General features: G+C 37.7%; 1 protein-coding gene across 2 annotated transcripts; it reads right to left on the bottom strand.

Moving 5' to 3' along the window:
• Window positions 1–4,590: 4,590 nt before the first annotated feature.
• sncgb (synuclein, gamma b (breast cancer-specific protein 1)) lies at window positions 4,591–17,007 on the bottom strand. 2 transcript variants are annotated; one of them, XM_067369688.1, is made up of 6 exons: window positions 16,871–17,007; window positions 15,320–15,518; window positions 12,212–12,253; window positions 11,992–12,119; window positions 8,232–8,279; window positions 4,591–6,152 (listed from the first exon to the last, which is right to left on the bottom strand). In XM_067369688.1, the coding sequence occupies exons 2-6, from the start codon at window positions 15,438–15,440 to the stop codon at window positions 6,144–6,146; spliced, it is 348 nt and encodes a 115-aa protein (XP_067225789.1). In that variant the 5' UTR covers window positions 15,441–15,518; window positions 16,871–17,007; the 3' UTR covers window positions 4,591–6,143. The 2 variants fall into 2 exon arrangements, with proteins under 2 accessions (XP_067225789.1, XP_067225788.1); XM_067369687.1 differs by lacking the exon at window positions 16,871–17,007 and having other exon boundaries at window positions 15,320–15,656.
• Between the last annotated feature and the right edge of the window lie 532 nt (window positions 17,008–17,539).

Genomic DNA, 17,539 nt, shown 5'->3' with positions numbered 1-17,539 from the left:
AGCAAGTAACCCATGGGTGTCTTCCCAGAGAAGCACCCTCTAAAGGAACATGGTAAGCTACAATGGCCACCATGTAAACATTCAGTGTAGATGGGGATAAACCTGAGGAGAACTTTTCTTGCAGAAATTCCAGAACTCTACACAAAGAAGAGAATACGTTCCACTTCAGGGATCCAGCAGGGAGCAACTGAACTGGCCACTTTTGATCCCTCCTCGGAGGGAGCGAACATCCCAGTGCCACTATGTTGCCGGGTGGACACTGAGATATGCGTTCCCTGAGAACCGCTGCGCCCTAAAACACACAAGGTGGCAGGGTTGGCAGAATGGCCCCCTGAGGGCACAGAGGGGAGACGGGCACTGTATAATGAGGTGGACACCGACTCACCTGGAGGGGACTGCCCTCAGAAGCCCGACACCACTGGCATCAGGACTTCTTTCCCAAGCCTTCCGCTGGATAATAATGGTCCTCAGATCTGTCTTACCCTTGGAAAGCTTTGGTTGTGAGTGCTGCCCTGCCCCTCAGTCTCTCTGTGGGGGAGCACGGGAAGCAATGCTCACTTTCTGTTGCACCCTGTGTGAGGAGCTCGCACTCGGCTGGGACTGCTCCCACCCAGCAGGCCTTGAGACCATAGGACGGCGGGGAAGGAACTTTTGGAATGCCGCCACCTGCTTCTTTGCTTCCTGGAACCTCTCAATGACAGTGTTGACTGAGTCGCTGAAGAGGCCAGGCAGCGTGAGCGGGGCATCCAAAAGGAAAGATCTATCATGATCTTTCATGTCTGCGAGGTTGAGCCAGAGATGTCTCTCCATGGCTACCAGGGCTGCCATAGACCGCCCAATAGCGCGGAGAGACAGATTAGTAGCCTCTCTAAGCTCAGCAAACGCCTCGTGACTGACTTCCCCACCGTCATCTAGGTTTTTTGGCAGGTCAGCCTGATATGTTTGTAGGACGGCCATAGTGTGTAAACAAACCACCGCCTGACCTGCTGCTGCTGAGTACGCTTTACCCACTAAAGCAGATGACGTTCTTAGTGGTTTGGTCGGTAACTTCAGGGCTTTAAGGGAGGATGCAGATTCAGGGGAGAGATAGCTCACAAGCGTCTCTTCCACCCAAGGCATCTCCCCATAGCCATGCCTTTTTAGCCCTATAATATTACTATAATTAGATATTTGAGGGCTGAAGACCCGATAGGAGGCGGGTCTGTTCCATGACAAAAAAGGCAAGCCCTGGTGTGGAGGCTGAAGCAGGGCTTGCCTTAGATGGCAAGAAGCACTCGTCTAATAGACTCGACTGACGGGCTTCTTGCTTCTCAGCTGGCCAACTAATGTTCAGTCTAGCCACAGCTCTGGTCACAACATTCACTAGCTCCTCATATTCTTGAATGTGAGGTGGCGAGTCAGTATCACAAGGATCGATGCTAACAACGTCCAGTTCCTCAGAACTAGATCGCTGCAGCACTGGCACTTCACGAGGGGCAGAACAACCCACAGAGCGTGCTTCTACCTGCTGAAATGAAGCACTAGATCCAGCAGATAAGGGCAGAGAAAGGGCGGGGCTCATCTCTAACCCCTCTGCAAGATCCATTTGCGAACCCCACAACGCAAACCTTTGCTGTGCCTCGGCAGCAGTGGGACCCGAGCCGCAGGGAACGCGAGCCAAACCTCTTTCCTCGAAAAGCACCCGACGGGAGCGGAGTATATCGCGTTCAATATCGATATGATTCGCCGTCGATATTGAACGCGATATTGCGTGGCTTGTCAGCTAACTACGGCTCTGTCTATTAAATGCCGCTCCATTTGAAAGCAGGTGATGGCGATTTAGTGGCGTTCTGTCACACCATTGGACTGATTTCACATGTGCTTCACAACGTTCCCAAAGCACTTGGCGCAGTGCGAGTTCCCTTGAAAGGGAACATGTTATTTAGCCTATAACCTATAACATGCTCTCACACGTTTATTATTTAACATTTTTGTGAGGAGTAAAATTTGCATGTATGGTTTCAGCAACCAAAATGCATTTAGACTTGTTCAGTTTTGACTGGAATGCATCCCAGATTACCTCCTGAAGTGATTTGAGTGATCAGATTTATATCTCGATTGCATTTCAGAGGGCATTTACACCTGGTCTTTCGGATAGCTGTCCGATCAGAGAAAAAGCATGAGGTGACCAGGGCCCGGTTTTTCAAAAGTAATCCACTAGGATTTTGGATAACGGATTGGATCAAATCTTGAAAATGTGTTTTTCAGAAGAAAAAACGGATTACATAATCGGATTAGATCACGTAATCCAATATTGGTTTTGATCCGGATCAAACCTTTAGTTTGGGTTTTTCTGAACTTTTTTTGTAGGATTTGGATCACTTTGATCCAAAAAAACAGGATTATCCTGATCCCAACAGGGGGTAGGATTTTCAAGGTGGATTCCAGGAGGAAGATGTAGTAAAACATTAAAACTAGTCAAAAAATACAACATTTTTATCATGTAATATACATACACATTTTTATCTTGCTCTTGATTAGTTTAACTGTTAAAGTAATAAATTAAATGCAGACATTGGTCTACATATTTAGCCTTTTGGTAACCTACTCTAAAGTAAAAAGAAATTTTGGTGCCATAAAACAATCCCTAAACAGCTGTAAATATCCAACAAAAATATATTTAATTCAAAACCCATATTCTTTCTATCATCATGTCCCTTTAGGGCCTCCGTAGAGCACTGGAAATCCAGATTTGGTGATCCTGAAAAGTTCCTATCCGGATCAGATTGATCCAATCCGATGTTGCTTTAAAAAACTCGCTCCAAAAGTAAGATGGATTACTTGATCACGGATCGCAAAAAAAGGATTACTAAATCCGTATCAATTTTATCCGGATTAAACCTTTTGAAAAACCGGGCCCAGGTGTAAACAGGCCCTGAGACAGAACTGAAAACTACTTTGGTTGGAGTGACTATTGCTATTTTTTCCATATGCTTGAAAGGTAAATTTAACACGAAAAACATGAAAAGCCACACATCACTGAAAATCTAGGATTCAAAATTTAAATGAATAAATCAAGAGGAGATTTGGGAAATTAATGAGAAATTTTAAGCTCATTTGGCATATACTTGTTTCTCAAATAAGCAAATTAGCAATATTGGCCATGTAAACTCCTTTGTGCCAAATGTCAGGAATACCATATTATTACCATGCCACTTTTTAAGCACAAGTTCATAGTGACATGCAATGCAATGAAAATGCATCAACTGACTGAATTATTACTGGTTCTCCAAGGAACTTGAAATAGTGGTACATAATGGTACAAAACTGTTTTTGTAAGCATTATGTAATAAAAATTTGGTTAAAAAAAAGACATAACCAAGCATGTGGAAACATACACGTTCCTTCCTCTCATTTATTTTTCTTTAAAATAGAATCTTTTTCCATACATATGATTGCAGTAGCAGTGCTATTGCTTAATATCCAGACTCTGTGGTTTGCTCTTATATTGGGTGTGTGCTGACGGATCCCCAAAGGGTGCTAAAGGAGTGGTGGATAATTGCTGTGGTCTGTATGAATGTGTTTAGCTTGATTTTTGTTTGTTGAATGGCAGTTCAGATCTTGATCATGCATCTCTAGCTAATAAAAGCTTTCTGTGCAGTTTATTATCATCGACTGGCATGAGAAGGGAAAATAGTTTGAAATCTTTCAAAATAGGATAAACTGTCTTTTTAGCCCCCAAATACAGCCTGGCTGTATTATGATCAAAAATATTTCTGTAAAGTATATTTAGATTCAGAAACAGGCTAGTACACACTTTTTCATCTTTGCTAGTCTCCTCTGTACCCTCCATTGATGGTGACCAGCAGTGCTGGTAGTAACTACAATTAACAACACTTCTAATGTCACAATTTCTGTGTGAATTTATGAATAGCATCTCATTTCCAAGTAACAAGCTTTCCTGGGGAACACATGGCACCAGGATGCACTATGGGAAGAAGGCAAGCCGGTGGAGGTAGTGTGATGCTTTGGGCAATGTTCTGCTGTGAAACCTTGGGTCCTGCCATCCATGTGGATGTTACTTTGACACGTACCACCAACCTAAGCATTGTTGCAGACCATGTACACTCTTTCATGGAACAGTATTCCCTGGTGGCTGTTGCCTCTTTCAGCAGGATAATGCGCCCTTACAAAGCAAAAAGCTTCAGGAATGGTTTGAGGAGCACAACAATGAGTTTGAGGTGTTGACTTGGCCTCCAAATTCCCCAGATCTCAATCCAATGGAGCATCTGTGGGATGTGCTGAACAAACAAGTTCGATCCATGGAGGTCCCACCTCGCAACTTACAGGATCTGCTAAAGGATCTGCTGCTAACATCTTGGTGCCAGATACCACAGCACACCTTCAGGGGTCTAGTGGAGGCCATGCCTTGACGGGTCAGGGCTGTTTTGGCAGCAAAAAGGGGACCAACATCAAGATCTTACAGATTCTGCATGCATGGTATGTAATGAGCTGTACAGTTGTAGTGCATACTATATTTACACCATATTTATAGTGCTTCGTGCATTTGCAAAGGACACTTCTCCATTCCTGCTCGCAAAATCAAAAATGACACATATTCGGCATAGATTTCAACAAAACTCTTTATTTCACTTATACAGTTTATAAAATCAGCTTGCCTGCTTTGATGCCAACATAAAATATATGTGGGACATTTGTTTGTGTGTGTGTGTGTTTCAGAGAGAGCAAAGAGAGACAGGCTCAAAGAAAGAAAGCTTGAAGAGTGTTTTTGTGTTTTGATCATTTGCTTTGTGTGTATGTAAGTGTTTGTGTTTGTGTGTGTGTGTATGTGAGAGAGAGAGAGAGAGAGTATACGAGTGCTGATAAGGCAACATGCAGTCTTCAGTTTTTTGTGGCTTCAAAGAAAGAACAAACTGCAATGTTTGATAGCTTTGTCCTAGGTACCTACAGCAGACACAAGCCTGGGATGGATCTGAACACGCCGTTGAGTGAAAGGACAGGGACGGGTTTGGGTGGCCATGATGGCAAGGCTAAATGAAGATGAAGACGGTCATCTGATTAGTAAAGATCTACACTTCTTAGCATTCCCTTGGTAAAACACAGCTCCTAGAGTCAGCATATAGCACAGTGCTACAGAATAGACCAACGACAAACTTTGCAATGGTGCTGTAGTATTGCTTTTACATTGCGGGCATCACAAATTCATGATCACACACCGACTTCACATGCATTGCAAAAAAATCTGGACAAAACAGAATGTGTTTGAAGATTTGATTTCTTTTCTTCTTGTCCTAGCAGCCAAAGGATTCAAAAATCCTTTTTCAACAGACAAACCTCACTCAAAACCAAATTGAACCAAATCTCACATATACAAGCAAATGGAGAGATGCAAGTCTAGCACAGCTACATCAATACGGATAATCTTTTTTTTTTTTTTTTTTTTTTTACAGTATCTATGTATACAGTATGCGTTCACATTTTGTGAATAAACATATTTGTTCTTACTCTAACAAATCACACGGTAAGTCTATTGATCAAGCACACAGTAACTCTATTCTGCACACATACTGAACTAAAGGAATGTAATGTATCTCTTAATGTACACACAACTTGTCATTGCGTACATTGCAGCATTTTCAAGACTAAATAAATCGAAAACATGGCTACGATCTTACAAAGATCCAGACGCACATTGCTACATGCCCTGATGAAATGAGATGTATTGCTTTTCTTACATTACTGGTCATGCGGGTATCTTTTTTTTTTCCCCAGCCATGGTCCTAAAACACCACCTCAACCTCTGATATCAGCCTCTGGGCTTCACGGTTCCTGTCCATTTTTTTGTGTAAGGAGTGAGAGAGGGTGTGTGTTTGAGTGTGTCTGATGAGGTGTGGACGGGCAGAGGAATGGCAATAACACTAGAGAACAGCATGACGATACCACAGATGAAGAGGAGGGGAAGCGTCACACATCTAAAGGCTACAGGGCTCGGGGAAAGTCTTTTTCAACTCTGGTTTTCCATACAGTCACAAAAAAATATCGGTAACATCTGGAGTCGGGTCGAGGTGAGGCTTTGGAGCAGAAACTCAGAGGTGGAGAGTCAGAGGGAAGAGAGGGGACTGTTTCAGCGTCAGGCCTCTGGACTAATAACCCTGATGAAACGAAAGAAAAACATTGATGTTCAACACAGATTAAGTCATTCTTATCTGCACAGATGCTTTGGACACTCCATGGAGAGAGTTCAGAATCAAGTCATTCCTTTTTTCTTTTTCAGAAAATGGACAGTGAAGGCAAGTGCTTAACCCCATAAAATAATCAGGATTGGCTCAGGAGGTCAATTTTCTAGCAATAAACATAAGCATATAAGCATTCGTTCATTCATCCATCCATTCATTATAGAATATTCTATATTTTAGAATATAATTATTGTATACAAACTATCATTCAAAACTCTGTGGTCAGTAGGATTTAAAACAAAGAAAAATAGACAATTCTCTTATTCAGCATGAATATATTAAATTGATCAAAAGTAGCAGTAAAGACATTTAAAATTGTAATTAAATTTTTTTTTTAAATAAATGCTGCTCTTTTGAATTTTCTATTCAGGAAAGAATCCTGAAAGAAAATGTGCTAAGGTGTTCCACAAAAATATTAAGCAGCACAACTGTTTTCACAATTGAGCACCAAATCATCATATTAGAATGATTTCTGAAGGATCATGTGACACTGAAGACTAGGGTTGGGAATCAAAAATCGAATCCAATTCTGAAATTGGATACTTAAGCTTAAGAATCGGATACTTGTTATAAAACTGAAATTTAGATTCCTCATTGATTCTTTTGTGTGCATTTTAATATAACTAAACCATTTAAGCGCAAGAAGACCCACAATGTTGTTTTCTGTGCTGCATGCACATCCAAAGCGTGTGCACAGAAAAAACAGAAAAAGATTTTAATGTGATTTTAAACCATGCAAGTGCAAGAAGACTTGCACAGTTTTCTGTGCTGTGCACACATCCTAAATGTGCGCACAGAAAGCCGCCTCTCATATCGAATAGTGCGCGATACTGAACTGAGTTCTCTTCTGCGTCTTTTTGCACTTGAACAGACAAATACACACAAAAATATGTCAAAATATCCTCGTAAACACAGTTGGTTATGTTATGAGTGAACATTAACAGTTGACAAAGAAAACGCATAACAGTTTATTGGATACGTGCAGCTCTTAAAGTGACAGCAGCCCAACAACAAAAGCAAAAGAGAAAATTCACATAAGCTGTTATTGACTGAATAACTTTTGTAACTATATTTGTAATGTGTATTTTATTTTACGTTGGATTACAGTTTCTGTACCTGAATACCTGAAAACCCGAAAACATTATTTCAATCGTATTAATTTGTGTGATTGCTAATTTGTTTATTTGTTCTTTTTCAATTACCAAGTGTTAACTTGTCTTCAATAATGCTTAAAATTTATATTTAGGTTAGTTGTTTTTGCTATGGTATTTTTAAACCATATAGGCAAAAGTTCCTTGTGTAGCCTAAGTGTTCTTTAGCATATTGATTTTTGATCATTGCATTCAGATACAATTAAATGTTTTGCAATAAGACTTAAAATAAATGTGAATAATATCTAAGTTTAATTTGGTTTTGTTTTTACCTTACTGGAATTGATAAGAATCAGAATCTGAATCATTAAAATTCAAATGATACTGAACCCTACTGAAGACTGGAGAAATGGCTGCTAAAAATTCAGCTTTACAATCACACTAAATTGTATATTAAAATATATATTAAAATAGAAAACAGTTATTTTAAATTGTAATATTTTTCAATATTACCGTTTTTATTGTAGTTTTGATCAATTCAATGCAAACTTGATGAGCATAAGAGATTTATCAACCCTAAACACAGTGGTGTATATATATTATATATATATATATATATATATATATATATATATATATATATATATATATATATATATATATATATATATTATATATATATATATATATTTTTTTTTTTAAATGAAAATTATTTAATGGCTATAAGACCTCTGAGGTGGGATAGGCCAAATCCTCAATTTTAAGGGGAGAATACACATTTGTTTAAAATTTATGACATGCTTATTTTATGGTAGAAATACGTTTATCAAAAAAGAAGAAAAAAAAGAACAGTGGGACAAACTGTATACTTTTTTTATGGAAAGTTCTTTTTCTCTGTTCTCACCTCTCCACCCTCTCCTCCTTCCATGCCGCCCCCATGGGAGAAGTCACCCTGTGGAATACAGACACCATTAAGATCCAAGTCTCTTGTCTTTAGATCCATCTGGCATTCATATATTCAGCAGTGAATCTTCATACAGAGCTCAAAAACATTGCTTTTGTCATAGCCATACTAAATAATATCCATTCTGTCATAGCCATACTAAATAAAATATCCATTCAGACATGCAGGGATGCAGCACAGCCACAGGCCTCTCAGACACTCCCTGTGTCTCTTTACTGCAGTGTGTTATGACTGCTGTCTCTGCAGAGATGGAGGGAAGAAGGGAAGGATGTAATCGATGGCCATGGAGTTCCTTTGGAAGGTGAATGCAGCTGGCAGGCACATCTTCTGTCTCTATTTGTTCTGACTCTGCAGTACAGCTGTGCTGGGCTCTTCTGCTGAGTCACTGTCCTCCTCAAATGACTCTGTCTCAGTCTTAGTCCTATCTTTCTTTTCTACATCCCCATCCAAAACTTTCCTTCCTTCAACAAAATTTGCCAATAAGGAAAGTCATTTCAGAGCAATTTAGATTGAGGAGACAAACATCTGTGGCCTCATTTATAAAACGTGTGCAGAGATTTGATCTTAGAGTGTGCGTATGCTAAAATCCATGCTAACATTCAGATTTATGTCAGTTTCTAAGCAGGAATACGCACTTTTCCTTGTGGCAGAATCAAGAGTAATGCAGGTATTTGGAAATCTAAGCTGCAATAATAATAATAATACGTAAATTGATCTTTACAGTGTGCGTATGCTAAAATCCACATTTTTTTGTGTGTGTACGTTTGTTTTCTCTGAATCACACGTACACACAAATGATCTCAGATCAAATGTAGGATGGTTTCTATGCAGCATTTTATAAATGAGGCCCTGATGTACCCCGATTTAAAATAAAAAAAACTGAAGTTAAATCACATGGATTACTTTAATGTCTTTGCTACATTTCTGGTCCTTTAAAATGTTAGTTCACCCAAATTGAAAATTCTGCCATTAATTACTCACCCTCATGTCATGTATCAAACTGCTACAGTCACGCCCCCCAGTGGTGAACCATTGAAATTTCAAAACACTTGTGACATAAAGAAGCCTTGTTTACTGAAATCATGTGACTTTGCAGTTTGATACATGCTCCAAACCACTGATTCGAAACAAAAGATTTGTAAAGCTTCAAAACTTCATGAAGCAGTGTTTTAAAATCGCCCATCAGTAGATATTGTTGAATAAAGTCGTTATTTAGGTTTTTTTTTGAGCACAAAAAGTATTCTCGTCTCTTCATAACATTAAAGGGATAGTTCACCCAAAAATGAAAATTTGATGTTTATCTGCTTACCCCCAGTGCATCCAAGATGTAGGTGACTGTTTCTTCAGTCGAACGCAAATTATGATTTTTAACTGCAACCGCTGCCGTCTGTCAGTCAAATAATAGCAGTAGATGGGAACTTCAACTATAACAGTAAATAAAACTTGCTTAGACAAATCAAAATTAAAACCTGCGGCTCGTGACGACACATTAATGTCCTAAGACACGAAACAATCGGTTTGTGCGAGAAACCGAACATTATTTATATAATTTTTACCTCTAATACACCACTATGTCCAACTTCGTTCAGCTTCCTGTTAGTGAGGTCAAAAAACGCGTTCTGAAGACGGAAGTGATGTCTCGCCCATATACTTCAATGAGCGCGAGACATCACTTCCGTTGTCAGAGCGCGATCAGACCTCACTAGCCGGAAGCTGAACGAAGTTGGACATAGTGGTGTATTAGAGGTAAAAAATTATATAAATACTGTTCGGTTTCTCGCACAAATCAATCGTTTCATGTCTTAGGACATCAATGTGCCGTCACGAGCGAACTATCCCTTTAAGGTTGAACCACTGTAGTCACATGAACTGTTTTAAATATGTCTTTAGTAGCTTTCTAGGCATTTAAAAGTCTTAATTATCTTGCTGGCAATTGAGGCCTCACTGAGCCATCGGATATTATGAAAAATATCTTAATTTGTGTTCTGAAGATAAACAAAGGTCTTACAGGTGTGGAACGACATGAGGGTGAGTAATTAATGACTGAAATTTTCAGTTTTGTGTGAACTAACCCTTTAACCCTTTTATCTTTGCTACATTTCTGGTCCTTGAAAGTGGTAATTGCATAGGCTGTCAATGGAGGGACAGAAAGCTCTCAGATTTCATCAAAAAGATCTTCACTTATGTTCTGAAGATGAAAAGTCTTACAGGTTATGGAACGATGTGAGGGGGAGTAATTAATCACAGAATTTTCATTTTTGGGTGAATTATCCCTTTAAAGCGCACCCATGAATCATCCACAGAATGTGAATGTAAATAGGGTCATTTTAATTTTATGATGATTTTGAAGCATAATTGTCTTCTGAATATGTGTGATAACTGTTAAAAAAAACTTACGATAACCCATTTTGAGAATGAAAACTGATCTGTGAATTCCAGAAAAGTTTTTGTGCTATAGAGCAGTTTAAGGAATTTTATTTATATATATATATATATATATATATATATATATATATATATATATTAATAAAATACATATTAATGTCTTGAAGGCAAAACTTTGGTTCTACAAGCCATCATTCCTGCATGCACAATATTAAAACATTAAAAAACATTAGTATCAAGATTATTATTGAATGTGTTAAATTTTATAAGACCATCATTTAACATTATTTTAAAAAGGAGCAAAGTAACAAATATTGCACAGGGAAAACATGCATGAGCAGTTAGAAATGCAGAATGCAGTGGCACACTGCATTGATAAGCTGTCTGAGGGTGTGAAAGTGTAACTGCTTTAGTGTCATTTACTTGGTGAATCATATTTTGTTGCATCTGTTCTGTTCTGCCAGATTGCATGTTCTGGTAGAAGACATGACAGAGTGCACAGGCTGTTAGTTGATGCAATGGGAATGATTGTATTAGACGTCTTTGCTTGTCATTCAGCTCACCCACATGTGTTATTATGTGAAGATTTGCTTCTCTTGTAACAATTCACTTATTGTAATTTATATAATAGTATATAAATAATACTAAAATAACAGATTTGCTCCCTTGAATTCTATGCAGTAGAGTTTTCTTTCCAGCAAATGACTGAACACGGACCATATTAGATCATTAACTAAATGGGAACTGAGAATCCTGGTAATCAATGCAGCCATTCAGTCTCATTATGCAGAATGAAGAGAATGACTCCAGTGGGGATTGAATGAAGGTAACCGAACTCTGCTGTTATATGGATGGTTGCGCACATTCGCCCCATCTGTGTGGTGTGTGTCATATAGCAGTCAGCTAAATTCAAAGCTCAGTCTCATGTGCAGCATGAGTATATATGCCACATTCACAGGCTTTCTACAAACTAAACCACCATTCCCAACCCCATTTATAAGCACCTCATATAAAGCCTCATCCTGTCAACAGCACAGTTGTACAGGGGGAAAACAAACAGAATATGTTAGACACAATTTCTACAGTATAGTACAGTGCAGTATTATCACACAAAACTGGCTTTTGTGGTTATCCCAGGTTACATAGATCCCTTAGCCTAGTCTTAAGTCATTTAAATGTATTTGAAATGCAATATACCTGAAAGATTAAACAAAGATAATAGTTAATTAAAAGATGTCAATCTTTGGGTTATCTAAAAGGAGAAAGGGTGACATCTGGTGCCGGTGGAGAACCACATGAGAGCACAGTCACTCACCGGGTTGACCATGCCGGTTGATGCAGCCACGTTCTCCAGTCCCTCTACTGTCTTCTGTCCCATGTCATTAGCGCTGCCTACCGCTGTTTCACCCACAATATTTGCCTGGTCGGTGGTCCTATTGGCAACTGTGAGGGTCGATTTTAGAGATAGTGGATGTAAATGACTTCTCAATTCTCAATTGCTATTTTCTAAATAGGCACACTTATTAATTTCTCACCTGTGTTTACACCTGACACCACTCCTTCCTTTGTCTTGTTGCCTAAAACATAAGAAATAAGCATGAAATGCTCTTCATGAGATTGGTTCAACAACCCTATTTGCCAACTATATGGAAGAATGAGCAAATAAAAGCACACAGAGGAAAAGCCATTCTATTTATGGAGTCAAAATGTGAAATATAGGCCTACTCTACGGTTCAAAAGTTTTGAATGAAATTTTTTTAAATGTTTTTGAAAGAAGCTATATTGTTTTGACCAAAAATACAGTAAAAATTGTAAGTGAAACATTAGTACAATAATAAATAACGTTTCTTATTATCAATGCTGTAAACAGTTGTGCTGCTTAATATTTTTGTGGAATCTGAGATATGTTTATTTCAGGATTCTTTGATGAATAGAAAAGCATTTATCTAAAATTGAAACCTTTGTTACATTATAAATGCCTTTAATGATCGATTTAATGCATCTTTACTGAACAAAAGTATTCTTGATTTTCTTACTGACCCCAAATATTTGAATGGTAGTGTATGTAGTTTTTACATACATATGGTCATAATAATAAACAATGGTTTTAGAAAAGCATGAATAGTTTGTGCTGCATATTCACTGTGCATTTCAAAGTGAAATCACTTTGTCAGTCACACACACACACATATACATTATTATATATATATATACATATATATATATATATATATATATATATATATATATATATATATATATATATATATATATATATATATATATATATATATATATATATATATATATATATATACACACACACACATATATACATATACATATATACATATACATACATATATATATATATATATATATATCTCATATAACAATTATATTATTTTAGCAATATGCAACATACTAGAGACATTAAGCGATATACAAAATGCAGATTAGGTCTCATATTTAAGCAATCTAATCACAATTTAAACCTGCTTACATCTCTATTTACAGATGATAGTGGACTATACAAATCAATGAAAATAGAGGGGAATTCCAGCTGATAAAATAGCAAATACTTCATTCAATGCTTCAAAGAGTTAGTCTGTCAGTCTTATATACCCCTCAATATCTATTACACACATTAAAGCCTTGCTGTCATCATGCATTTAAAAATTCAACACACGAACATCATTTCAGCTCATCTGTTGTTAGTGCAGTTTAAGCAGATGTTGAAATTGTCTAATATTTGGATCCACCCTGCTTCCATATTCCTGTACATCTGTCCATCTCTATTCTTAGAGAGTTCCCTTCTTACTCTCCATCCCTCTCTGTCTTTCTTTATGTGAATGCTTAGATTTGAGTAGTTTCTGCATGGCTGAGTACATCTGCTCTCCTGCCGTCTTTCTACATGTATCTCTCTCTATATATCAAAGGCTATCTGCACTGTTTGCTTTTCAAATACACATGATCCGTTTGTTGAAGTAATCTGAGCTGCTTGTAGATAAAGCGTATGCAATATCAGTTGCAGTTGGAGGGAGATCAGCGTATGATACTGCGTCATACGCTGATGCCGATGACACTGCATCTTCAGAAAATACAGGTCTGGACCAAAGGCCATTCACAGTACCAAACGCAGTAGCTTTCTCACTCACAAACGGAGAATAAGTAACCTGCCTTCGTAACAATCAACCTGAGTAATGACTTCACACCCTTGTGCACACAATGCCATATAAGCACTCTGAAGCCTCCTGACAATACATGCATTTGGTGAGAGCGGATTTGCCGGCCTGTGACCTCTGCACAGGTGACCTTGGTGGAGGAGTTCTTATAAAGATTACATCGCACCCAAATGCATGCTGGGTTGATTGTTGATCTGATTGGATTAGGTAAGATTACCACTGTCGAGTTATAGGTGATGAAAATGACATTGAGGATTGTTGAGTGTTTAATGTGTGTAGGTCATTTTGAGACGCTGTTCATTAAATGAATCCTATATAGTCATCATTTTACATTGAACTGTGTTTGTAGTTTGTATTTTCTGTCTCTACCATCTGTTCATTTCTGTGTTGATGAGCATTAGCAGACGCTATGGGGCCACAAGCCTATGACATAACACTGAGCACTGCACCTGATTTCTCCATCTCTCTCTCTATCTATGGTGGCGTAGGGAGAGGATGAGGGTTAGTCATCACAGTCCACTCACAACCAGGCAAATCCTGCTGCATCGGCACACGCTCTCTCTCAAACACACATACGCATGGAGACGGCGAGCACAGAGAGGGAGGGAGTAAATGCTGCAGTGCTCAGCTGATCCGCTCTCTTTATGCCCCCCTTTCTGTCTCGTTCACATGCACATAAACAACACTTTATAGTGCATGCAGGATGAAATAATGTCCAGAATTATTATAATGCATTGGATAGATAAATAACAGGTATGTCTCTTATTCACATGCACATGAATGCATGCAGGAAATAAGTGTAACAAAAGGTAAAAAAAAAAGCAAATCTCGCCTAAAAATGGCATTTCTACGCAATGTATTTCTATGTATTATATTATATTATATTATATTATATTATAGACGAGATGTATTATGGCAATTGTGAGCATACTGGACTTTGTTAAATTAAATAAAAACAAAATTATTCAAATATTTGTGTTTATAGTGTCAAAAACATGAATTAATTTATTTGAAATATTAGTGTACACTGTCATTATTAGGTTTTACTTTGTCCCGTTCAGGTCTGTACTGCTTCACCACACCCCAGGTTTCGTTGCCTGCACCATTTTTGCAGCATTTTTATCATTCATGAATCTCACATTCGCAGCTGCCTCCATCTACACTCTCACAGCTTCTCAGCAGAATCGAGCACAACCTCATTGAGACCCTCCTTTCCTCAAAACACACACACACACACACACACACACACATATACACTCTCACACACATATACTAATGGAATGCAGACTCATCCATCACATCTGCATTAAATCCATTGAGAATAATTGCAAAGACCTTTACAGAACACAGCTATTATTACCACTGTCAATGTTGCATTATTTCCCCCTGCGTGGGACACACACACACACACACACACACACACACACACACAGACTAGCAGCAAACATCTGCACTTACCCACATACATGACCCCTTCCTTGGTCCTGAGAGCTGCCTCTTCAACCCCGGCTTTAGTTTTCTCAGCGGCGGCCACCACTCCTTCCTTGGCCATGGAGAATCCCTTCATTAGAACATCCATCCTGGACGTTGAGTTTGACGATGGAGCTCTGCAGATGGACTGGGCCTGGCAGGGTTTGCAAGGGTTGACGGTGTCTGGCTATATGTTGAAAGTTTCAGATGACAGGAGAGAGGAATACAGAGAGATTCTGTGCCGGGACAGATGGATACACGGACACTCTGGATGGAGAGCAGGGAAATAAGAGCGAGAAAGAGAGAGAGAGGCGAGCAGGCGCAAGAGAACAGGATGCAGAGAGACAGAACCTGCTGGATGCTGCAGTGCATTTAAGTCGTGCTGCAGCTACAGCCTCCACCCACACCCCCCTCCACACACACACAGCAGACACGCACTGCTTCTCACAGCAATGTCGAACAGACTGATTACATATTTATTACGCTCTAGCCAGCAGTGCATTAAAACCAGATGCTTTTTACAATTATTGCCATCCTCTTGCACCCTGGGGACCATGTGCTCTGACTCAAATCTAGGTTGTTTATTTCTTTATGGGAAAGAAACGGGAGTGCATAAACATTCTTATCTAGCCTGTGAAAATAAACATTTTACCATTACCACAGTAAAATATATTTGTGTAATTTGTACAATATAATATAATATAAATATAATTCAATTGCTTAGACATATTTAATCCATATATTATTTGGGATATATGTATAATACAATTGCATTATAATACAAATATGTATAATACAATTGAATGTTATATGTATGTATAATGATATGTATAATACAAGTGAATGTTAACATAACATAATACAATAAAATATAATATTCTTTTGCTTAGTCATATCTATATATATATTATGTATGCCTTATATTATATATATTTAATTCATGTTAATATAATATAAAAATATACACATACATATACATTCAATGTATATACATATGCATGTTAATACATAATACATATAATATTATGAGGACAGAATGTTCCTGTTATAATATATAAAATATATAGGGTTAACATTACCAATGTTTTGGGAAAATGTACAGTTTTTTATAATTAAGTTTAGGGAACATAAAATATATATATATAGCAAAATATATATATCTGTTATGTATGCCTTAATATATTATATTATATGCATTCAATGTATAGCATGGTAATATAATAATACACACGCATACATTTACATTACTGTTATGTATGTATGTATGTATGTATGTGTATATATATATATATAATATTATGAGGATGTTCCTGTTAAGATATATAGGGTTAACATCACCAATATTTTGGGAAAATTTAAATAATATGTTGTATTTGCTGCAGACCTGCAAATAGATTTTGAAAAATCAAACAAAAACAGCTGAATCATTCCTTACTTTCCATGCTAAAAATAAGAATAGTCAGCTGAAAGTCACAACTCAGCAGGAATTCTTAAGTGTGATGCAATTTGATTGGATGATGATAGTAAATACCAACCCACCTGGTGGCTGCGGATTGGTTAAGGACCACAGAATAATGATTGACACAGGAAAAAAAGGCTGTGAAGGACCCCTGAGGCCTGAGAGCAGTAATCTCTGATGGAATCTGACAGGGTTGCTCTCCCACTCTGCTGTGCGTCAGATGGTCAGCTGTTTATGTGAGATTAAACAGTGTACAGGATGAACGATATATTCTGGTCCATGACATTCTACATGAGTAACTAGACTGGAATGACATGCAACACATTATATATGAGACAATAATGAACCATACAAAAAGAGTTTATATATATATATATTTGGTAACTAAAGAATAATCTAGTAGATTAACAAATGTGTAATACATTAAACACAATATAAAAAGTACTATACTGCGCATGAATTAAGATTATGAATGAAACTAAATCTTCTAATGAAATAGCTCAGTTAATAAAAAAAAAAAAAAAAAACATCAAGCTGGGCAGTTTGCCTGAATAACTAATGAAATAAACTGTAGTAAAGGAGTCCTCCTTGAATAATGCAGACATCACCAGTGATGAATTATGAATGACATCATTAATAAAATATTAATCCACTCTTTGAGTGCAAAAATAACCCAAAACGAGACTATGATTGATCAAAAAAGCACATAGTAAAGAAGGAGGTAAGCAAAGGAAGTATTTCTACTCAGA

This window comes from Chanodichthys erythropterus, chromosome 19 (genome assembly GCF_024489055.1).
Source record: "Chanodichthys erythropterus isolate Z2021 chromosome 19, ASM2448905v1, whole genome shotgun sequence".
NCBI lineage: Eukaryota > Metazoa > Chordata > Actinopteri > Cypriniformes > Xenocyprididae > Chanodichthys > Chanodichthys erythropterus.
This window is presented reverse-complemented; position numbering and strand designations above follow the sequence as displayed.

What these genes read in the sequence shown, in the direction of transcription:
- sncgb (XM_067369688.1), bottom strand. Translation starts at nt 15,440, where the DNA reads ATGGATGTTCTAATGAAGGGATTCTCCATGGCCAAGGAAGGAGTGGTG. An exon ending in GGAAGGGGTCATGTATGTGG is followed by an intron (nt 12,254 to 15,319) that starts GTAAGTGCAGAT and finishes CTTATGTTTTAG; the next exon opens with GCAACAAGACAAAGGAAGGA. An exon ending in GGTGTCAGGTGTAAACACAG is followed by an intron (nt 12,120 to 12,211) that starts GTGAGAAATTAA and finishes CGACCCTCACAG; the next exon opens with TTGCCAATAGGACCACCGAC.